At 37.2% G+C, this 24,975-nt stretch overlaps 1 protein-coding gene and 2 long non-coding RNA genes across 4 annotated transcripts; 2 read left to right on the top strand and 1 right to left on the bottom strand.

Moving 5' to 3' along the window:
- Positions 1 to 5,910: 5,910 nt before the first annotated feature.
- On the bottom strand, positions 5,911 to 7,707 carry LOC147543386 (F-box/kelch-repeat protein At3g06240-like). Of its 2 annotated transcripts, none has more exons than XM_086637960.1 (2): positions 7,527 to 7,707; positions 5,911 to 7,288 (listed from the first exon to the last, which is right to left on the bottom strand). In XM_086637960.1, the coding sequence occupies exon 2, from the start codon at positions 7,256 to 7,258 to the stop codon at positions 6,179 to 6,181; it is 1,080 nt and encodes a 359-aa protein (XP_086494086.1). In that variant the 5' UTR covers positions 7,259 to 7,288; positions 7,527 to 7,707; the 3' UTR covers positions 5,911 to 6,178. The 2 variants fall into 2 exon arrangements, with proteins under 2 accessions (XP_086494086.1, XP_086494087.1); XM_086637961.1 differs by having other exon boundaries at positions 5,911 to 7,031.
- A 3,598-nt stretch (positions 7,708 to 11,305) lies between these two features.
- Positions 11,306 to 14,213, top strand: LOC147543385 (uncharacterized). Its single transcript, XR_015223906.1, has 4 exons — positions 11,306 to 11,412; positions 11,524 to 11,599; positions 12,425 to 12,511; positions 13,953 to 14,213. It is a non-coding gene; the product is annotated as an uncharacterized LOC147543385 (long non-coding RNA).
- A 1,011-nt stretch (positions 14,214 to 15,224) lies between these two features.
- Positions 15,225 to 20,782, top strand: LOC147543384 (uncharacterized). Its single transcript, XR_015239626.1, has 4 exons — positions 15,225 to 17,981; positions 18,093 to 18,168; positions 18,994 to 19,080; positions 20,522 to 20,782. It is a non-coding gene; the product is annotated as an uncharacterized LOC147543384 (long non-coding RNA).
- Positions 20,783 to 24,975: the final 4,193 nt, after the last annotated feature.

The following is a 24,975-nucleotide window of genomic DNA, read 5'->3' as shown; positions in this document are numbered from 1 at the left end:
CATTTCCAGCAAAAGTAAACCCACACTCCTGACTGGTCTCGGCCTCTCTCTCTCTCTCCATCCTTTTTTTTTTTCTATTCTTTATTTTGTTAAACGTCTGTCCATCCTCCTTGACACTTTTGAGTCTTGTTTGATAAAATAAGTGCAATTTAAAACAACGTTTGTTTCTAATGATATAATCTATGTTTACTTCTATAGTATATGATGTTTCGAGTATGTTAAAGAGCTTTGGAATTTTTCACAACCTATGTAGTAAACAAAATAAAATAACATACCATAACACTATAATGTAAAATATGTAATAAACTAATTGATCTACCGATGAACTAAACAGGATCACTGTTATTGATGCTAAAATTCCAATTGAATTTTATGCTAAGACTCAATCAACATTATGGCCCCTACTTACAAAACGAATGACTTGTGTCACAGTTTTGACCAAACTCATTAGACAAATTATCTCGCTTGTATAGTTTTATAATTATAACTATTATTATTGAGTATTAGTTTAGGAAAAGGTGAAAATTTGCAAATATCAAAATTGTCTAATTGTGTGTGTAATAGTTTACAAACTTAAAGAGAAATAATGAAAATTTTATGTTATGATTTTCATATTATCTTTCAAGCATGCTGCAAGAAAATCATAAGATTGTGTTAATATTAGATGAACCCAAAATAAGGAAAATTAATTTTTTTGTACCAATGATTTGAAATATGGTTAAACTGATCATGTAACTCTGAGTCTAGCCAAAAGTCGATCTTCTTTAGATTCAACTACTATTTTAATATCTGAATTATTTAGATATTCAGAGTCGTACGAATTATGTACGCGAAACCGCACAATTTAACCAGAAAATGAATGATTGGATATTCATTTTTAACATTTTTAGTAGGGTCCATGATGTTTTGGTTTGTGTACCCAAATGTTTATGATCCAAGTTAAAGAAATATAAGGGTTGGTTCAAGAATCCAAGTTGATACTGGCCCCAAATTGACAGATCAGTAAGAAACGGGAGAGAGAGACCAGCTAGGAGTGGGGGTTTACTTTTGGTAGGAATGAATGTTTTCGGGCGGAAGGACTCAACTGTAAAGACGGGATATATATGGACTGAAGTGTAAAACTCGAAACAGCTTTCTTTGAAATCCGCGTGATTTTCTTTTTCTGTCGCCACGTGTCAGGTTCTCATTAGTTCGCTTTTGAGTCGCTACAACTATGTCGCTCCAAATAGCATTTCTCAATCATAATTAGTGTAGACGCATCGTTTACACGAGAGGAAAATTCTAACCCCTAAAATTCAACCCAAAATACCAAACCAAACCCAACCCGGAATAATATCTAGAGGTGCTCAAAAGGCCGGGCCGGTCCGGGTTGGGCCCAGGACTGGTCCGTTCCGTACATGCCCGGACCGGCCTGGCCCGTACGGAAAACGGGCCAGGTCAACTCGGGTTTTGTTCCGGGCCCGGGCTGGGCCTCTATTTTGGGCCCGACGGGCTAGGTCCGGCCCAAAAAAGCTCGGTTTGAGCCCGACAACTTGTTTTTTTTTTTTTCTTTTTCTATTTTTCTTTCTTTAAATATTTATATTCCTCCTGATCATTTATATCCTATTTAAAAAATATAACAAACTTAAGTTGGAAAAGAAATTTTTGGTAAGCTTTAAAAAATCTTATCTAAAAATAAATTTAGGTAAGTTGTTGAGTTAGAAAGAAATATTTATGTTTAGGATTCATATCCTTATGTAAGTTTAGAAAATCTTTTCCTTTTTAAGTTAGAGAATATAAAAAGAATATAGGTAAGTTTCATGAAACCATTTTTGTGTAAGTTTTAGAAAATCTTTTCTTTTCGAGTAAGAGAAGAAATTTTTAGTAAATACTATAAATTATTTAAGTAAGTTCCATTTTGTTTTAATTTACTTTAGGTAAGTTCGATTTTTTTAGGTAAATAGTCATTACTTTAATACTACGTGATAAGTTTTATTTTCTTTTAAGTAAGTTCTATTACAAATAGTTTTATATTTGTAATATTTCTTTTTAATTTACTTTTAGGATTAGTTAAGTTTTAATTGAGTTTCATATTAAAAAAAAAAAAAAAAATTAGCCTGGTCAAACCCGGGTTTGGCCTGGCCCGGCCCGGATAGGCCTGGTCTGGGTCAAGTCACGGTCCCGGGCTGGGTCATAGGTTTAGCCAACCCGGGACCGGCCCGACCCGGGGCTATTCCAGCCCGGGTTGCTTGGGCCCGGCCCGCAACCCGGCATGGACCGTTCTATTCCAGGTCGAGCCGGCCCGGTCCGGCCTTTTGAGCACCACTAATAATATCTACTATATAATAAAACAGAAGGGAAAACGATGACTGGGACAAACATCTTTTTCTTAATAAAGGATATTGTTTAGAGAGCCCCGATTCAATGAGCTCAAGCTCATAAGGTGAACTACGAGCTTGAGCTCATGACCGTTAGATCATCGGAGATTATACCATAAATCAATTTATAATTAGATATTCCTTGATTTCATCCTTGATTTAAGGATTAAGTTATACAAAGAAATATTTTCGTTAGATCGCTAGAGATTATGCCATAAATATTTTCATAATTACTATATTACCATCCCTTCCATCTTACTCCATCATTCCTCTTTCTGTTTTCTTTCTTTTTCAATCACTCTTCATCATCCTCCTCTAAACTTTCATCCTCCTCTAGACTCTCCTTCCCATATTATAAACCGATAGAAATCACGTCATCTTCAATTTCTTCAGTAGCGAGGCGAGGATATAATGAATTCTGTTACTGGATATGTTTAGTAGTAACCAATGAATCTAAAACCATTACAGAAAAAATTTGATTATTTAAAAAAAAAACTAAGAAGACAGTAAGGTTGAACTGAAGTAATCATAACTAATTAATCTCTTTCAAGTTTATCTTTTTTGATCATTGAATAAGCAATGGCATGATTACCTATTCTTCTCAACTTACGACCCACTGGTTATTTGATTATGAGTTTTGAAAGAAATTCTACAATTGTGAAGAGCATTGGTGTTCTTTATAATACTTGGAACAGAAATTCATGGTTGATTGGGAATCATAAAACCCAAAGTTGAGGCACTTGATTACTACCAATAGAAATCTTGATCGGGTTTTGTTGCTTATTGAATTCATCTTTTACTTAAATTTTGATACTTGGGAAGATGAGTAATTCAAACTAGGATGGAGACTATAGAGATCTTCCATTGATGAATTGAAGAAGAAAGAAAGTGAAAGTTAGAGATAGAGAGAGAGAAGAGTTTGCGGAAATAACAGCCTAATACAACTTTTGGTTATGGCAGTTTAGTAATTAAACTTATATGGATGGGTTAATTTTGTTGGTTTGTAGGGATTCCTTTAATTAGAGAGAAAACAGCTGGATATATTTTGCTATGGGTAGATCTTGATAAATCCAACGGCCATGAGCTCAAGCTCATATTTCTGTCCATGAGCTTGAGCTCATTTAATCACCACCCTTGTTTAGAAGCCCTTCTCAAAATTTAAAATATACTCTTTTGTAGAAATAAAGTTACCTATTTAAAAACAATAATCCTTTACTTCTTAGAAGTAAAATAACTAATTTAAAAAAAAAAAAAAACAAAATAAATTTCAACGGTTAAAAAAGGAAATTAAAATCTCTCTCTCTCAATAAAATATAACAATAAATTTCGTAACATTTGATTGTTACAAGTGTTTGTGCCCTAGGGCACCGGATATACCCTAGTCTAAAAACAACTCAAAAGTTGAAAATATTATGTTACCCCCCCCCCCCCCCCCCCCTTTACACAAATGACGTCCACTTAATTCCCTCAAACGAATCCCCTTCACTTTTTTCTTTCCTTCTTTTCACAAAAAATGAGACAAGCCAACCACTCTCCCATCAAATCGTAAAAAGCTGATCCGGTTATTAAGGCAAAAATCAGACTCTCTCTCTCTCTTAATGTCCACAAAAAGCTAACCCAATTATTAAGGAAAAAGTCATAGAAAATCAGACTTTTTTCTGCATTTATGAACTTGTGTTTGCATATTCTGAATTGCTCTAAATTGGGTTTTATATGTTGTGAACACTTTTCAAAATGTTTACACTAACATGGTTGGATGCATTTTTTTGAATGGTATTAGTTCTTGTACAAATGTTGTCAACATATTTAAAAATGTTTTAATATTTCATGGTTGCTCTTAATGTTGATAATTTTTCATGGATGTATTTAGTGTTTTCCTTTCCCTCCTATATCCCAAAGCACTTTTCCGACCAATTTTAGTTTTTATCTTTTTACGGGAAAAACGAGATAAACGCAACCCATACAATCAATCATTAACCATCTGATATTTAAAGAAATGGTTTCACATAAAGTTATTTATTGGGAACATTTTACAAAATGTTCTGAGTACATTTTTAGAGTTTCAAATTAATTTAGGGTGCTTCTAAAGGCACCAAGCCAAAAGGCTGTTAGCATCCATCTCTATTAGCACCAGACCCAACTGCTCATTTCTCTGTTAGCACCGTTCAACTATGTAGGCACCAGTCAAAGCCAACTTAACCCTAACACCTCCATCCGTTTATCACAAAATCAAACAAAATCTATCGGACGGACTGAACCAGTTCGAGCCTTAAGAGGATCAAACATATCTGTTGATCCGGGACTTAAGAGGACCAAACGGATCAGAAGATGCGAGTACGAAAGAGATGAAAAAGAATAAATAGAGAAGAGATGAACGAAATCCCCACCCCCCTGTTTCCTCTCTATATCACTGATATCTTTTCTTTCCCGCCCTCCTTTGTCTCGTTTGTTTCGAAGAAACTCAATTGATGAACATATTTTGTGCAAAGAATATTAGCTCCTGCATTTAATTTTCTTTAAGCAGTTCTGTAAAAGATCATCATTCCATTAACGTAAATGTAGCAAGATAAAACATAGAGAGGTAAAACTAGGAGGGGAGAATCTAACATCAGATTAATGTAGTAAACCGTCAATTTATGCACCATTTAATATAAAATTGGAGCATTTTAATAACAAAGTAGTTGATGATCGATCGGTGCTCCATCAAACATCCGTGGCGGTAAGGTTAATGATTCCTAACATAGCTAATAATACTGGTTTAGCTGATATTATGCAGGTCCAATCATGGATTCCTCCACCTCCAGGAAGATTCAAAGTAAATGTTGATGGGTCTTTTACCCAAACAAGAGCAACAGCAGGAGTGGTTGTTAGAAATTTTAAGGGTGAAGAGATCGAACAAAGAACGGCATGTTTCGCCCCTATATCTCCCATCCAAATCGAAATTGAAGCCTTCAAATTAGGGCTGGAAACAGCTGAGAACTTAAGGTTTACAAACTATATATTGGAAGGGGATTCGTTATTAACCGTCCGATACCTCACAAACGGTGTGGATCAGATCCCATGGAGACTGTTGGATGAAATACTAGAGCTACGTGATATAATCTCACGAAGCCACGTGGAAGTTGTCTTTTGCCCAAGAAGATGCAACTCAAGAGCCCATGAGCTGGCGACAGCCTTTCATCCTGATAACTAGCAAGAAGCAGTTATAGCCTTTGGTTAATGTAATTACTATTGGTTACGTATTTTTTGGAATACGGAACTGTATTGTATACGATTTTTATATAAAGGTTTAACTTCAAAAAAAAAAAAAAAAATATAAAATTGGAGCTTAAGTTGTGAACGAGTCAAACGCTAGCCTTCACGGAATGAGCCCAATTCTTTTTACTTGAGTTCAGGAATACTAGACATGAGCGGACATCTATCAACATTGAAGTGTTCATCCTCTTTATAATTATAATAAACGAGTATGATAGCACAGAGCTCTAATTTTCTACTCAAGATTAGTAAAGAAAGTCTCTTTGTGAGTTCCATGGAACAAAATTAAACAAAACAGTTTGAACTACAAGCTGCATACTAGTCAGGTCATAACTATCAAGTTTCTATATAAAAGAGACATCGACAATTATAATAGCAAAACCTTAGAAATACCATTGTCCAAGATGCAATGCTCACCGATAACAAAAAGATATAGGGTAAATCTTCACAAAATGATGATGCCGACCAACAGATACTAACATACTGGAAATTATATAAAGAGAACGTATAACAAAATCTCAAATATGTTCGTTGTAAGTCAGACTTACACGGTCTAGAGCTTACTTTCAGATTTCCTCTACTCCACCTGTTGGCAGTTCAAGACGACGACGCTTTCTACCTCTAGTAATCACATCACCAACTTTAATGATCTCCGTACTTTCTTCTAGAGCTTTCAATGAAACAAATGTGTTCATGTGATCAGGTATGATTTGATAAAAAAAATCCTTTTGAAAATCGACAACTTCTACATCTGCAGTTTTTGTATCATAATGATAGAGTCTCTTCCTATTGCAAAATACAACATCACAGTCCTTTGTCAATAGAACCTTCGAGATATTGTACTCACTATCACTCATGAAATCCACATCGATAATCAGTTCAACGTTCCAACTCCGAGACTGGGAGTTATCATCTTTCTTCGCTATGTCATTACTATTACTATTTTCCTTTTCTTTATATGACCATACCTCTACTTTTCTTTCTAAATCATCATAAGAAACACTCAGCCATCCTCTGAACACCCCAAGTCTGAAAGGGTTATACTCTCCTAAAGGTATATCGCCCTTAGGAAAACAAGGAGGAGAAGGGAGCACTCGGAAACTTTCTTCGGCCAAATCAAATGCTACAATCCTCCCTCCCTTGTTTTCCGTCCAGTGAATAGCTTCATGTGCAAAGGTACCAAGTGAATAGTACCACCTACCACATCCCAACTCGAAGGTGGTTTCTTCAAGGTTTCTCCACCCATTTCCATCGCCAAGAGTGTACACTTGGACAATACCAACACGAGGTGCGCGTCCACGAATCATACAGTAGACAATTCTAACAACCTTGTATTCATTAGAGGAGGAAATATACCCGAACCCGACACTCACTCTACGATATTCCAAAGGTCTTTTTTCAATCATACTTTCACTGAAACTTGGAAGATGCACACACTCTCTGGTAATTGGATTAAAGATATAGATAGGATCCTCGAGTCCATCATTAACAGCTAAACAAATTAATCCATTACATGAACCAACAAGCCAACCCTTAGAAGTGGGTGACTTAATTTTTGACCTTATAAGTTTCATGCTAGACTTTGACTGATTATCATCATATTCTCCATAACAAAGTTCTAAAGGACTCAGAAAAAGGAAACCCATTTTACCAGTAGAGTCATTTTGATCATCAAGCTGTTGAAGAAGATGCATATGAGCAAAAGAAGAATGCCTAATTAGGGTTAGCCAGGGTTTGCATACTAATTTGCAGTTAAATACAGATTCTAAAGGCAAGCGAGCAAGTATGTTTACTATGATCTCTTCGGGTATATGATTATTCATGTCTCTTACTACTTTATATGAAAATTTAAATGATTCAAAGCAATATTTAGTCAGAGATTGAAAGAAAAAAATAGTAGAGATGTCTTTATACCAGAGAGAAATCTTCTTCGACCACATATTGGATCGCTAGATTGAAACAAATTAAGAGTAGAAGTAGAGCTTGAACTTCTGAGACAGTAGCAGATCAGAAAACGGAACGATCGAATTCTCCCAACATTTCTCCCGCGCTGTTGGTCTTAGGGTTTAAGTGGGGGGATTTTGAAATTTGGAAGGTATAGATTTTATTTTGGAAAGTCGGGTTAAAAAAAGGTAAGTTAAGATATGGAAATCGGGGGTATTTATCCTAAATTTGATTCGCGGCTGGAATTCATGGTTATTAAATTTGAGTTATTAAAGGTATAAACATGTCGGACTTTAGGCATCTTTCATTTCGTTGAATTTGGGTCTCTTTCATTATAAGTTTAACTTAGGTGGTTATCGTACTTATCACATCTTCATGATGTATCAATGCTTTGTAACGACTAACGTAGATCGTACTCGATATCTCAAAAAAAAAGATTGTACAGAAACAAGAATGAGAACAAAATCAGTTTCATTATAAGATATATACTTAGATATCCATTAATATTTTACTATTAATTGTATGACAATATATATAACATTTAATCATGTCTGGTTCAGGACCCACGGGATTGTCAGTAAAATGACCTTATCGGACCTAAAGAACAGTTCAGTAAAAAAAAAGACCGACCATTATAGACCGGCCTTTTTTTTGTCCGGTTTTTATGGTACGGTCGTTCAGTTTTCAATGGATCTTCGCGGTCTTTAATTTCACCCCTATCTAAAACCTTTTTGAGTTTTGAGGCTTTGCTTGTAAAGAGGCGCCTACATCAACTATTTTGTGCGCCTAAGGGTGGGAATTATGCCCGAAAGCCCGAAACCCGTCTCGGAACACCCGAGTCCGAAGAGGAAATGTTCAGCCCGAAGCCCGACACGGGTAGTGCACACCCGGCCCGCCTCTAGATAGTGGGCGGGCTTGGGCTACTTCTGAAAAACACCTACCCGTCTATGAAGCCCGTCTAAGAAGCCCGACTAAAGAACCCGTCTACAGACACCTTCAGCTATGATCCGTGTGATAGTGGTGGTAATTCTTTTACTCCTACATCCAACGCCCAGAAAAGAAAGGTTCCTTCACCTTGACCGTTGGATGTATGGTGGTAAGTTCCTGAACCCTATTTCAATCAATTTCTTATTTCTACAAATCCAGCCGCACCTCCTTGTTTCCTCTTCCACCTCTTTCCTTATCCTCCTTACCTTCTCCAACCTATCATTAACAAACACCAATCACTTCTTTGCCAACCTAATTTCTCTTGCTCTAAATGGATGAACAGAGAAAGATAGTGGGTGGATAAAAAAACATTGAGTGGTTCTTAACCGTAACTTTTGCTCATTGATCATTTGTTTCTTTTATATTTTCTTTCTTAAATGTTAATGTATATATATTTTTAGATTTGTAACTTCTCTTTATTCATGTTATGATGATGATATATGTATTTTCTCTCTCTCTCTCTCCCTCTCTCTATTTGTATTATCAGTGTATTTTTCTCTTCGTATCTTTCTTACCCTCTGTATATTTGAGTGGAAGCTGGTGATGACCAAAGACAATGGTGAAGAAAATCTGTCCATAGAATATAATATTTGACTCTTTTTGGCTAGGGTTTGTAGAGATCTTTTCTCTTTTTTTCATTCATGATGGTGTGATCATTCATATCTTTTTATCATCTTAAATTCTTAATCCTAAATCTGTAAGAACATATTCTTTTATGAAGATGATTATATTAGATCTTTAACTTGAGTATTTATATATTTTTATATCTATTCTATAATTTCATAATTTGGATGACCTACCCGAAACCCGGCCCGCCCATAGCCCGAAGTACCCGCGACGGGCTAGTGCACATGACGGGCTTTGTGCAAGAGACTTGAGTTTTTGCCCGGCCCGAGTCCGCCCGTTTAGTGAAATGTGCATTGAGTAGGGTTGCTCGAAACCGAGACATTGGTGCCTATGGGCGCCCGAGCCCGGCCCGTTTCCCACCCCTATGTGCGCCTATAGTACCTCCCAATTGTAGACCAAACGAAATTTTACACGCATACACATATTTACAAGGGAAAACGACGGTTTAGGTTTAAAAAGATATCATATTAATAAAAAAAACCTACATGATTTCTATTAACTACAATTTATTAAATTATTGTTAATAACAATAAATGAAGTTTAGAATAATATAAGTAATTACTAATAAAGTCATTTTTTATATTTTTTATTCCACAAATACCCTCATCTACTAAAATTCAGTCTCTCTCAATGATCTCAAACATTTGGGGGGTTTTTTGGGAGGGGGGGGGGGGGGATTTGCTGTTTGGACTCCCTTTTTTATAATTGACTTGCTATTTGGACCCCATTTTTTCAAGAGTTGCATTTTGGACTCCCTTTTTTTCAAAGTTGCTTCTTCTGATCTTCTCCCATTCTTGTTCGTCTACTTCCTTTATTCTTCTTCTTCTTCAATTCTTCTAATCTTATTATTGATTCTCACTTTATGATTTCTTATAGACTTCAGAAATCTTGTTGAGAATCTCTTGTCACGATTGTTCGCTTGAAAAATTTACAAACCCTATAATCTTCTACAAAGTTCATTTGAGTTCTGACTGAAGTTCGTTTTCACACGGAGAGAGAGAGAGAGAGAGAGAGAGAGAGAGAGAGAGAGAGAGAGAGAGAGAGAAAGAGTCTTCAACACAAATTTGTCATCAATTCGAACAGTTTTATTGTGAGAACAACTAGTTTTATTTTTCCCAGATTCAAGTACTTGATCTTGATTTTTTTTAATTTCAATGCAATTTATAATGTTCCGATAACTTTCATAATTATAGATTCTATGAATTTGTTATGGTCACTGTCATTTCTCTGAAGTAATTAATACTGAAACTATGTAGTGTTTCATGATCATGTGATGAGATGAGGATGACCATAAAGTTTGGTGAAGATATGTTACACGTACAACTAACTTGTTGAATTATCCGAGTTTGGAAGGGATTGTGTATCAAATAAAACATATGTTAAGGTATCTCACCAGACCATCCCACCGAGCCCATCAAGAGAGGTCCAACCGACCTCATGCAAGGCCCAACCGACTGACCCACATGCCTAAATCGGCTAGGGTTGGATATTAAAGAAGTTGTTATTTTATGTAATATTCTTGTCTAAGGAAGTTTCCCAATTTCCCTAGATTACTGCTATGTGTAACTTACTTGTAAAACTATAAATACCCATGTAAACATATGAATAAAACACACAGAGAATTCTTTCTCCCATCTCTCTCTCTCTCCCACACGATTTCTCTTCCTCTCTCTGTGTTTAGTTAATTATTATCTTCTATTATCAAGAGGTGATTTACCTCCTCACATGGTATCAGAGCCAATTCAATTTTTTTTAATATCACTTTATTTCATCATGACTACTGATATCGATTCTGGAGATTATACTCCTCATTCTCCACCTAATCCGGTGTTTGATGTTCATCACTCTGATTCACCAACTACTATTCTCATCACTCCATTATTAACCGGAGATAACTATGCCTTGTAACGTCCCGTGCTTTCGATTCAGAAAATATAAGACTAAGGTTAGGCGAAGGGCCATTTGAAGTTTAGAGAAAGTTAGGACAAGGACTAAATCAACAACTGGTGCAGAAAATAGGGTGTTTTCTACGACCAGGAAATATTTAGGGGCTGCTTTGCAAGTTTATAGAAGTTGAGGGACTAAACTGTAAATTCGAGTGGATAAGTTGTAAGCCAAAAAAAATCATATTTTCTTCCTCTCTTTAAACCGACTGAGATTAGGGCTTAAGCTCAAGGGAAGAAATTGATTAAGATTGAGAGTTGGGTGAATTTTAAAGAGAAATTTTGAGTTCAATCAAGAAGTAAGTGTTGTTCTTAAGCTTTTTTGTTTAGGTTTTTGATGGAAACTTAATTTTCTCTCTCTCTATGATGTTGAATTGAGTTTTAATGGTAGTTTTCTTTACTACTTGAAGAACTTGGTGAATTGAGGAGGAATTGGAAGAGAATAATCAAGAGAAAGCTATTGAAATCGATTTTATTGGAATCAAGGTAAGAAATTTTGATCCCTATGGTTGTGTAATGAATTTTTAAGGGTATTTCCTTACCTTTATGTGTGATTCTATGATGTTAGTTAACTTAAAGAGTTATGAAGTTATGTATGAAGAATCAAGTGGATGAATAGGTCAAGACTTGATGAAAAACAGTAGGTTTAAGAACAAAACTGCTACTGTTTTTGGGTGTTTAGACAGTCTTAAAGGCTTCGGAAGAATTTTGGGTCTTCATAGATATTATAGCTCGTCTCGTTCCGATTCCAGAAACATATTATAATGATTATTCGGAGTTCGTATGAGGACGATATGATGGTTAGAGTATGCAGCATACGAGCAGTAAAACTGATGCACTGCTGCGTATCTTTTAGGTTTTTCCGGCATGTTTTAGTCGTAATTAGGAGAAGACACCTGAGAATGAAATGCTAGGAGTGAAGTTAACTTTCCGAAAACTTAAGAATCAGTTGAATCGGATTAAAGACTAAAGAGTATTGTTTGTTTGAGTGCGCAGTGCGCAATTAAGACTACTTTGTGTGTTTATGCATTTTGGATACGGTTCATTCGGATTTTAGCAAGAGAACCGATAGAAATGTTAAAGGGCATAAATATACTTTAAGCGATATATGATTCAACTTAATTAAGTATGACAACGAAAGTTTTTAAATGGTCGAAAGTACTCGGTATAGTCGATTTCGTTACAAGGAACAACTTCGGAATAGTTTGGTTTATAACGGGACCTAATATAGGTTGGATTTGTATATTAAGGGTGTGAATAAGATATTCTTGTTGTCAGAGTGAAGGTGACTCTTGTTCCTTGTACTTTCAGCAGGAAGCGAATACTACGTAGAGGAGAGACCCGAGGAGTCCGAATCTCAGGTGGACGACAACGAACCGGAAGTGTACTACATCTGAGGTAGGATCCTATGAATCTTACTTGGAGCACGGGTATTCCCCGTTACACCATTTTATATATATATATTTAGTTTTTATCTTTTTCTTTTTCTTTTCCGTTCTTTAGTTAAAATTATGACATAATATGCTATGGTGGGAATGTATGTGGTGTGTTGTGTGTTATGGATGTTTATCTTTTAAAAACAAATTGGTTTTTCTGAAAAATAATCACATGGAGGCGGAATCGCTTGATCTGTGTGATCGTTTTGTGTGAATTGTAAACACGTGGTGGCGGAATCGCTTGAGCTGCGTGTATAACATGGAGGCGGAATCGCTTGATCTGTGTTACGTGTATTGATTGTTTGACGCCGGGCATTGGTTGGTCCCCTTGTTTATTTTTTCTGTTATGGATTAGCCATGAATTCATGTCAAGGGTTACACTCGGTGCATGCGCAGCCGTTTGGTAACGACCATTCCAGTTTACCCAGAATGGGGTCCGAGAGAGATTGGGAGTTGGGGTATTCCGACCCTTGGAGTGATTAGGGGACTGACCAGTGCCATGTTTGTTTATTTATTCTGCTAAGCCACTGGTGTTTGTGGTTTGAATTCTGTATGATATGTGATTGATACTTACAACATTTTCACCGAAATGAAATAGGGTGCTTACCCGAGTTTTCGTAATAAGAAAATACTTAATCCCTTAAAGTGGACACTTATAAAAGCTTGGCTTTAAACAGGGTTTACCCTACCTTGAGAGACAAGAAAGCTCTTCTCCTTTGGGTTGATGGGACCTTTAGGAGGGCTCTGTTCTTGTAGCTTTGGGAGCCTATCAGATCATTTAATATTATTATAGGTTCATGCATATGTTTGGGTATTCTTCGAATGGTCAATGAGTTACCTTGCGAGGAAGCGTCAGATCTGGCCGGAGATAGGACGCGCCTCAAGACGAGATAATTGTATCGCCGTGGGTATATGGCTCTACTAAGCGACGATACTCTTATAGTCGTCTGGGTAAGTCATGACATATTCTAAGCGTATCATTGTTTGGGTGAGATTTACTATTCGATGCGTATTGAGATCACAAGTTAGCCCGATGGGCGATGATGACGAAGGGAGAGTTACGGAAGCTCTTACCGGGGTATTACGTGGATCCATGTGTACACTGCAGTAGTCAACTGTTCGATAAGGCGCCGCCTGCCTACGTACTAACAAAGGCCTAACGGTTCTTCCTAGCCGAATAGTAGGTGACCCCGACTGAGGGCGTATTCAGTCATGATCTTGGTAAGCTAGAAGAATTATCTTGCTGTATTGCCTTGCTTGATGTGCATAATATCAATTTGTACTATTGTATCACCTAAACTATTGTTTTATTAAAAGGTTGATGTGTGGTGCGGGTAGGATGTCTAGGTATCCTACTGAGCTAACTTTCGAGTTATCTCACTCCTTCATTTGTTTTTGTTCAGGTACTATAGTTCCAGATCGATCTAATCTTGCTTGTGAGCAACTGGTGATGTGAGATCGATTTGTTTTTGTATATTTTGAAGTTATGTATATTATCAGAACGAAGAATATATATGTATCACTGTAGTATATAGTAGGTGCGAGATGTTTGGGGTTTGTAGTTTGTTTTGTCGTGATATGAGTTTATGTGCATGTATATATGTATGTTTTGGCAGGTTTTACAGGTTTTATAGACTCAATTTACAGAGGAAACTCTGCCGAAATTTAGTCTCGTCTTTTTGACTTTTAGTTCGTTTTCAAAAACTATGATTTCTTATTAGATTTCCGCTGCTTCATTTTATTTGTTTGATAACAGAGATAAGTGTGTTGGCTTTGGTTTATTTTAGAAACTCTGTTTAAGCGAGACTGAGACTTAGTTTCTTTTATAAACTGCCGGGCAAACCGTGTCTCGGAACACTGGGCGTCACAGTTGGTATCAGAGCATGAGTACGTGCATTGGGCCGACTGGCATCAGAATATATTCTGTGCAATAATGAGTGAGGTAACTAAAAACACCAAGGCTTGATAAATTCGTAAAAGCTTCAAGATAAAATATGAAAAGATAATAATATTGCTGATTTTATTTTGTTTTATTTGAGATTTTAAGATTTTGATTCTATCTTTGCTGACTTTTATGTGCTCAGCACATCTGAGTCAGGCCTACGTGAAGGTCCCACTCAGATATCATAATGTGAGTAAGGTTCCTTTAACGGTAGGTCACTTACATTGTGATTTTGTTTGCCGAGTACATTGCCTGCAGAAGATAGTGATGACAATCAACTGAGCATTATTGAGGTACGAATTGCATTCATATTAGGCTTAGGTTCATATCATTGGTTGGTTGTGGATAGACTTCTCTGATTTTCGATACTTCGATGTACTCTGAAAATGAATACTTGGTGAACGGTTTACATTGGTCGTTTGTTTCCTCGATTATTGTGCAAGGTGGTACAAGTGGCCGATCAAGGATTGATAAGATGGTTTGGTATAAAGTTTTGGGCAGGGCGGCATATTGATGTTGTGAAAGTATCAAAGACAAAAGTGCTTGAGGAAGTTAAGTGTAGTTGACTTTTGACATTATACAAGTTCACAAAGATCGGCAATTGGAAAATGCTAAGAAAATTACAAGATGAAGATGGATATATTGGTTCATTTAGGACAAGGATAGCGAGCTAATCCCCATAGAAGGACGATTTGGAAATCTATAATGACTCAGGGAAACCGAAGCAAGAAATGGTGCTAACAACCAGGTGTCCAGCAACAATAACCTAGGGCATCAAAGTCAAGGAATAATATGCGTGGACAACTTATCTGATATGGATGAATTTGTGGTAAAATTTTGTGAGCCTAAGTCACTCGAGCAGGTGATTCTCATATGAAGACATTGCCAGAATTAATTAACCTAGGTGAATCGGTAATATGAGAAATGCTATCGAGTAATGAAGAAGCTACAAATTGAACCACTAAAGAAGTATTGTGATCATAATGGTGCGAAAATATCTCTACGAAGGATTAACTAGATGAGAAGATGAGTCGGACCTTTTGTGTTATGGACCTCATGGTAGTTGTACACCTTCCTTCATTTACGAGTTTCGATCAGATCAATTAGAGAGAGTTGAGGTTGACTTTGATCGGTTTTGTTTCGAGCATGTATTATTTTAGTTTGATTACAGATAAGGTATGGTCTGGTTGAAAGAAAGTTATATGATAGAAACATATCTTTTATCGGCTATAGTTGTTGGTGGTGAGATTTAGGGGCATCAGACACATAACCTTATCGAGAGAGACTACTTCACTGAATGGTAGTTCGTCACCTGGAAATAATAGATGTGTTGGTCTTCAGATTTATAGATGTGGCACAAATGTCAGTTATGTCGGGGGTTTTTATCAGTTGTCAGAGTATTATCAGTGACAAGGATAGTTGTCTAAGTCCAGTTGTTATCTGGTACATCTTTTCATTCAGTTGCACTATACGAGATGGTATTCTCAAGTTATATGTTGACTGCACGATATTGAGTTCGATTTTTCTAAAGGATATATATTTTTCATATAAGACTACGATGGATTTCATCGACAATATTCAGTTTATTTAGTGATTGAGGAAATATGGTCTAGCAGGCTAATGTACGGGATTGAACTATATTGGTTCAACGAGATACTTCGTTGTTAGAGGTCGTATTAATTGAGACATTATTGGTTATTAGAAATATCTGGGATTCTCAGGTTATTGTAGAATGATTATCGAGGGTTGGTTTCTGTATGACTTGTATAGATATTATAGCGATTTTCTATTTATATTATATCGTGTTATCGACAACAACTATGTTTTCTTTGGGATTATAGTTTCGACGCCAAAATCGACTTGTATATATTATAGATGCCCTTAATCTTTATTTTCTTATTCTATGGGCAACGGTATTTTCTTATATTATTGAGAAAGATATTTTCTGAAGATGTGGGATCCACGACAACTTATACTTACAGATAGATTATAGATTATAGGGGGCTTCATTCTTTATTTTCTTATATCGAGGATAGTTATAGAATATTCTTGGGTCTTGTAGTAAGATGAAAATTCGACTTTATTGTTCAGTTGTTTGATATTTAGAATTTGTTTCAGACTTGGAGGTTGATGTCGGAAGAGGAAACATATGTGACATCATTTCTATGGTTGCACATATTAGTGTTTAACCTCAATTTCACTTCATAATATTACTAGTTCTGCAGAAGAATTCAGGATATGAAGGGTTGGACCTTTTTGTTTATAGAGTTTAGCCAGACTGATCTTTGTTAGATGCAGTGGGTTTGTGATTTAGAAATGGTACAGGTTCTCTCAAGTTCAGAGTTGGTCGAAAGAACTGGGCAAAAGAATAGAAGAGGTTGGTTAGTTGTCTTCTTAGCATACAATCAGATTTATAACATCATAGTCGTTGGTTAACATGGGATCAAGAGATTACTTATCAAGGGTTCATTGCATTATCTAATTGTTAGATTCCTCAGATTTTAGTGTGGAGTACTTTGGATAAGAATTCGAGAATTGTTTGTAGTGGTTAAGTTATGTACATAGTATTGGGGTACCACGTTGAATTTCATACCCCATCTCTCTACAGATTGTTAGATTGGTTGTCTGAATAAACTGGTTAGTTATCAGTATCTTTTGTTCGAATTGATAGAATATTGCCGCTTAAGTATTTTCATGTGACAGTGTTTTCTCACAACAACAACAACAACAACAACAACAACAATACTCAGTTTATTCTCATCAGATTGATTCGTTTGTGTTTTTGTGTGGGAACTTGTATTGTCAGCATTTATAGATTTGAGTTATAGACTTTCTTGGACCAGATAGGCAGAGAAGATAGGAAAGTTTTGTTGATCATCGACAAAGATTCTTGACTATGAGGGTGAACACTTTTTTTTTTATGTCAGAATTTTACGACAGAATAGCTCAGGAGATTCGGACTTCTGTTAACTACCTTTAGGAATAAGGGAATCCTAAGAGATTTACAAGCTACTAATGTCCAGGTTGGCGTCGAAAAGGCACTTCTCTTGGTTCGAGATTTGTGACAGCTTGTATTGAGATTGACAACTGTTGTTTCATTATTTACTCTCTTTGAATTTCGAGGACGAAATTTCATTTAGGGGGAGAGAATTGTAACGTCCCGTGCTTTCGATTCAGAAAATATAAGACTAAGGTTAGGCGAAGGGCCATTTGAAGTTTAGAGAAAGTTAGGACAAGGACTAAATCAACAACTGGTGCAGAAAATAGGGTGTTTTCTACGACCTGGAAATATTTAGGGGCTGCTTTGTAAGTTTATAGAAATTGAGGGACTAAACTGTAAATTCGAGTGGATAAGTTGTAAGCCAAAAAAAATCATATTTTCTTCCTCTCTTTAAACCGACTGAGATTAGGGCTTAAGCTCAAGGGAAGAAATTGATTAAGATTGAGAGTTGGGTGAATTTTAAAGAGAAATTTTGAGTTCAATCAAGAAGTAAGTGTTGTTCTTAAGCTTTTTTGTTTAGGTTTTTGATGGAAACTTAATTTTCTCTCTCTCTATGATGTTGAATTGAGTTTTAATGGTAGTTTTCTTTACTACTTGAAGAACTTGGTGAATTGAGGAGGAATTGGAAGAGAATAATCAAGAGAAAGCTATTGAAATCGATTTTATTGGAATCAAGGTAAGAAATTTTGATCCCTATGGTTGTATAATGAATTTTTAAGGGTATTTCCTTACCTTTATGTGTGATTCTATGATGTTAGTTAACTTAAAGAGTTATAAAGTTATGTATGAAGAATCAAGTGGATGAATAGGTCAAGACTTGATGAAAAACAGTAGGTTTAAGAACAAAACTGCTACTGTTTTTGGGTGTTTAGACAGTCTTAAAGGCTTCGGAAGAATTTTGAGTCTTCATAGATATTATAGCTCGTCTCGTTCCGATTCCAGAAACATATTATAATGATTATTCGGAGTTCGTATGAGGACGATATGATGGTTAGAGTATGCAGCATACGAGCAGTAAAACTGATGCACTGCTGCGTATCTTTTAGGTTTTTCCGGCATGTTTTAGTCGTAATTAGGAGAAGACACCTGAGAATGAAACGCTAGGAGTGAAGTTAACTTTCCGAAAACTTAAGAATCAGTTGAATCGGATTAAAGACTAAAGAGTATTGTTTGTTTGAGTGCGCAGTGCGCAATTAAGACTACTTTGTGTGTTTATGCATTTTGGATACGGTTCATTCGGATTTTAGCAAGAGAACCGATAGAAATGTTAAAGGGCATAAATATACTTTAAGCGATATATGATTCAACTTAATTAAGTATGACAACGAAAGTTTTTAAATGGTCGAAAGTACTCGGTATAGTCGATTTCGTTACAAGGAACAACTTCGGAATAGTTTGGTTTATAACGGGACCTAATATAGGTTGGATTTGTATATTAAGGGTGTGAATAAGATATTCTTGTTGTCAGAGTGAAGGTGACTCTTGTTCCTTGTACTTTCAGCAGGAAGCGAATACTACGTAGAGGAGAGACCCGAGGAGTCCGAATCTCAGGTGGACGACAACGAACCGGAAGTGTACTACATCTGAGGTAGGATCCTATGAATCTTACTTGGAGCACGGGTATTCCCCGTTACACCATTTTATATATATATATTTAGTTTTTATCTTTTTCTTTTTCTTTTCCGTTCTTTAGTTAAAATTATGACATAATATGCTATGGTGGGAATGTATGTGGTGTGTTGTGTGTTATGGATGTTTATCTTTTAAAAACAAATTGGTTTTTCTGAAAAATAATCACATGGAGGCGGAATCGCTTGATCTGTGTGATCGTTTTGTGTGAATTGTAAACACGTGGTGGCGGAATCGCTTGAGCTGCGTGTATAACATGGAGGCGGAATCGCTTGATCTGTGTTACGTGTATTGATTGTTTGACGCCGGGCATTGGTTGGTCCCCTTGTTTATTTTTTCTGTTATGGATTAGCCATGAATTCATGTCAAGGGTTACACTCGGTGCATGCGCAGCCGTTTGGTAACGACCATTCCAGTTTACCCAGAATGGGGTCCGAGAGAGATTGGGAGTTGGGGTATTCCGACCCTTGGAGTGATTAGGGGACTGACCAGTGCCATGTTTGTTTATTTATTCTGCTAAGCCACTGGTGTTTGTGGTTTGAATTCTGTATGATATGTGATTGATACTTACAACATTTTCACCGAAATGAAATAGGGTGCTTACCCGAGTTTTCGTAATAAGAAAATACTTAATCCCTTAAAGTGGACACTTATAAAAGCTTGGCTTTAAACAGGGTTTACCCTACCTTGAGAGACAAGAAAGCTCTTCTCCTTTGAGTTGATGGGACCTTTAGGAGGGCTCTGTTCTTGTAGCTTTGGGAGCCTATCAGATCATTTAATATTATTATAGGTTCATGCATATGTTTGGGTATTCTTCGAATGGTCAATGAGTTACCTTGCGAGGAAGCGTCAGATCTGGCCGGAGATAGGACGCGCCTCAAGACGAGATAATTGTATCGCCGTGGGTATATGGCTCTACTAAGCGACGATACTCTTATAGTCGTCTGGGTAAGTCATGACATATTCTAAGCGTATCATTGTTTGGGTGAGATTTACTATTCGATGCGTATTGAGATCACAAGTTAGCCCGATGGGCGATGATGACGAAGGGAGAGTTACGGAAGCTCTTACCGGGGTATTACGTGGATCCATGTGTACACTGCAGTAGTCAACTGTTCGATAAGGCGCCGCCTGCCTACGTACTAACAAAGGCCTAACGGTTCTTCCTAGCCGAATAGTAGGTGACCCCGACTGAGGGCGTATTCAGTCATGATCTTGGTAAGCTAGAAGAATTATCTTGCTGTATTGCCTTGCTTGATGTGCATAATATCAATTTGTACTATTGTATCACCTAAACTATTGTTTTATTAAAAGGTTGATGTGTGGTGCGGGTAGGATGTCTAGGTATCCTACTGAGCTAACTTTCGAGTTATCTCACTCCTTCATTTGTTTTTGTTCAGGTACTATAGTTCCAGATCGATCTAATCTTGCTTGTGAGCAACTGGTGATGTGAGATCGATTTGTTTTTGTATATTTTGAAGTTATGTATATTATCAGAACGAAGAATATATATGTATCACTGTAGTATATAGTAGGTGCGAGATGTTTGGGGTTTGTAGTTTGTTTTGTCGTGATATGAGTTTATGTGCATGTATATATGTATGTTTTGGCAGGTTTTACAGGTTTTATAGACTCAATTTACAGAGGAAACTCTGCCGAAATTTAGTCTCGTCTTTTTGACTTTTAGTTCGTTTTCAAAAACTATGATTTCTTATTAGATTTCCGCTGCTTCATTTTATTTGTTTGATAACAGAGATAAGTGTGTTGGCTTTGGTTTATTTTAGAAACTCTGTTTAAGCGAGACTGAGACTTAGTTTCTTTTATAAACTGCCGGGCAAACCGTGTCTCGGAACACGGGGCGTCACATGCCTCCTGGTCAAGAGCTATGAAGATGGCTCTTCGAGCAAAAGATGAGTTCGGGTTTGTTGACGGTTCTATGCCCAACCCCACTTCTCCATCTCAATTACATTCATGGGGAAGATGTAATTATCTTGTTAGTAGTTGGATCATCAATTTTATTGCTCCGGATATCCGGTCTTCCGTTCTATACGATGATAATGTCGTCGATATTTGGCGTAATCTATATGATATGTTTTTTCAAATCAATACTCCAAAAATTTATCAATTAAAATGGGCAATTACTTCCGTCAAACAAGAAGGACATGATGTTTCTTCATATTTCACTCAACTTAAATCTCTTCAAGATGAGTTACACACCTCACCTAGTCAAACCGTCCCGGGCGTTAATCTCACGGGTTCGGTTAATAATCTCTCAGGTATTTCTTTTCAATCCCCTCCTTGGGTTATCGATTCCGGCGCCGCCAAACACATTTGTTGTCACTTATCTCACTTCTCTTATTATACTAATGCCCCATCTAATTATTTTGTCCGTCTTCCGGATGGTTTTCGCATTAAAGTTAGTCATATTGGAACGATTGTTTTCAATAAACAATTTCTACTTCATAATGTTTTACACATCCCAGAATTTAAAATCAATTTTTTTTTTGTTTCTCAAATCACTAATTCTCTTCGATGTCTAGTAAGACTCAATTGCGCTTCTTGTGTCTTTCAGGACAAATTGACGAAAGCGACGATTGGACTTGCTGATCTCCATGATGGACTTTATTTTCTTCGCACGGATCTTAGGATTTGTTCGTTTTTAGTTTCTCATACTAGTCTCAATAATAAAGATGTTTCCGATATATGACATTGGCGCCTCGGACATCCTCCTTTTACTACTTTTAAGTATTTAATTTCAAGAACTCCATGTATGAAGTTAGTTTCAATCAATAAAATTCTGTGTGAAATTTTCCCCTTGTCCAAATTTACACGTTTACCTTTTTCATTAAGTCATACTTCTTCTTCTCGTTTTTTAGAACTTATTCATGCCGATTTATGGGGATCTTTCTTTGTCCCCTCACATTCCGGTTGTCGTTTTTTCCTAACTTCGGTAGACGATTTCACTCGTTGTACTTGGATTTTTTTAATGTCAAACAAATCTGACACCTTCAGATTAATCTAAAAATTTTCACGATATGTGTCAAATTAATACAATTCGTCCATCTCTCACTTACAATCCGGACATGGAACGATTCCTATTCCCAGAATTCAGACCATTCGTTCAGACAATGGTACGGAATTTATGAACAACGTTATCCAATCTTGGTTCCGCAAAAAGGGTATCGTCCATCAAACTAGTTGTCCTCATACTCCTCAACAAAATAATATCGTCGAAAGAAAACATCGACACATTATAGAGGTAACACGTTCTTTACGCCTTCAGGCTCATCTTCCACTCTCCTTTTGGGGTGAGTGTGTTCTAACGGCACTTTATCTAATTAATAAATTGCCCGCACCCACATTAAAGGGTCTTTCTCCTCATGAAAAACTATTGGGATCTCCTCCAAAGTTCGATCATCTTCGGGTCTTTGGTTGTCTATGTTTTACTCGACGATTATTGGTCAAAACCAAATTAGATCCCTGCGCTTTTCCGGGAATTTTTGTCGGCTACCCTCACAATAAAAAGGGCTATCGCGTCTTCGACTTAGCCTCTCGTAAGATAATCACGTCTCGTGATGTCATTTTTCACGAAGATAAATCTCCGATGTTGACTCCACATCCGGTTCCTCCGACTACTCCTTCACTGTCGATGGTCTTCATCCCGGGTGATGGCACATTCGTTTTTCCCACCGTCTCGTCTCCATCTCCTCATTCGGGTCCTACGATCGGACTGATGTACCTATCAGTATACCTTCACGGGTTTAACACATCGCCCCTGCCGCTACAGGCACCTCAGGCCAACCGTCCTTCGTTCCCTCTACGAGCACCTCCGGGCACAACCCTGATATGTCTACTAGCCCAGCTCGGTCACCAATCGCTCCCGCATCAATTTCTCTTGAGGCACCCTCACCGGCTGAACCGGCTACATCTCATCGGCCTACACGCGTCCGCCGCCCACCGTCACATCTTGATGACTATATTTGTCACTCTTACCCGAATTCTAAAGCTTTATTCCTCTTACTGAGTATCTCGATTTTAAGAAACTTTCAGACTCTCACCAGGTCTTTCTCAATTCGGTTATCACTACCGTTGAGCCTACTTCGTTTTCTCAGGCTGTTAAATCACCTCATTGGCGTGAGGCAATGGAAAAAGAAATCGTCGCTTTAGACTCCAATAACACATGAACCATTACAGACCTTCCCTCGGGAAAGAGGGCGATCGGCTGTAAATGGGTATATAAATCAAATACAAAACCGATGGCTCTATCGAATGATATAAAGCTCGTCTTGTAGCAAAGGGCTACACCCAAATTGAGGGTCTCGATTTCCATGACACCTTTGCTCCAGTCGCAAAGTTGGTTACAGTCCGAGTCCTTCTCTCAATCGCAGCTGTTAAAGGTTGGTCTCTTCACCAACTAGATGTCAACAATGCCTTTCTCTAGGGTGACCTCGATGAAGAGGTTTTCATGAAACTTCCTCCTGGTTTTTCCAAACAGGGGGAGTCTAAAGTTTGTCGTTTGCAAAAATCACTCTATGGCCTAAAACAGGCATCCCGTCAATGGTTCTCCAAATTTTCTTCTGTTTTAATCAAGAAAGGTTTCAAACAATCCCTTTCTGACTATTCATTATTCTCTCTATGCACATCATCTATTCGTATATATGTTTTGGTTTACGTGGACGACATTATCATCACCGGAAATGACGAATCAGCCATTTCTAAACTTAAAACCTTTCTCCACAATACCTTTTCTCTTAAGGATTTAGGTCGTCTTCAATATTTTTTAAGAATCGAAGTTTCGCGATCATCCAAAGGTATCTTTCTCTGTCAACGAAAATACGCTCTGGATATTATTAAAGACTCAGGCCTTTCTGCCTGTCATCCTTATCTGTTTCCAATGGAACAAAAGCTCTGTCTCAGTCCTTCCGATGGTGATCCTCTTCCAGATCCCACCATTTATAGACGTCTCATTGGCCGTCTTCTGTATCTTACCGTAACACGTGTTGATATCAGTTACGCAGTTAACAATCTTAGTCAATTTCTCTAGAAACCTAGCACTACTTATATAGATGTTGCTCATCGCGTTCTGCGGTATCTCAAAGGATCTATTGGCCATGGCCTTCTCCTATCTTCATCCAGTTCTCTCCATATAACTGGATACTGTGACTCCGATTGGGCTCTAGCTCACTATGTTGGGTTCTAGCTCACTCTCTTGGAAATCCAAGAAGCAACCTACAATTGCTAAATCATCTGCCGAAGCAGAATATCGTGCGCTAGCACATCTTACTAGTGAGCTTCAATGGTTGCAGTATCTGCTTAAGGATTTTGGTATTGATCATTCTTCACCCATGACGGTTCACTGTGATAATAAAGTTGCTCTTCACATTACCGATAACCCAGTTTTCCATGAACGAACAAAGCATATTGAGATTAACTGTCACTTCGTTCGGTAAAAGATCAAAGCAAATATCATCGCTCCTCATTTTACACCAACTTCTGAACAATTGCGGATATTTTTACGAAACCACTTGGAGCGGATGCATTCAAGAAGCTTATTGGCAAGTTGGGCATCACGTCCCTTTCTGCTCCAACTTGAGGGGGAGTGTTAAGGTATCTCACCAGGCCATCCCACCGAGCCCATCAAGAGAGGTCCAACCGATCTCATGCAAGGCCACATGCCTAAATCGGCTAGGGTTAGATATTGAGGAAGTTGTTATTTTATGTAATATTTTTGTATAAGGAAGTTTCCCAATTACCCTAGATTACTGCTATCTGTAACTTACTTGTAAAACTATAAATACCTATGTAAACTTATGAATAAAACACACAGAGAATTCTTTCTCCCATCTCTCTCTCT

This window comes from Eschscholzia californica, unplaced genomic scaffold, assembly GCF_041429995.1.
Source record: "Eschscholzia californica isolate CP2 unplaced genomic scaffold, dmEscCali1.0.p SCAF_4, whole genome shotgun sequence".
NCBI classification, from domain to species: Eukaryota; Viridiplantae; Streptophyta; class Magnoliopsida; order Ranunculales; family Papaveraceae; genus Eschscholzia; species Eschscholzia californica.
The sequence above is the reverse complement of the archived record's forward strand: the minus strand, read 5'-3'. Positions and strand labels throughout refer to the sequence as shown.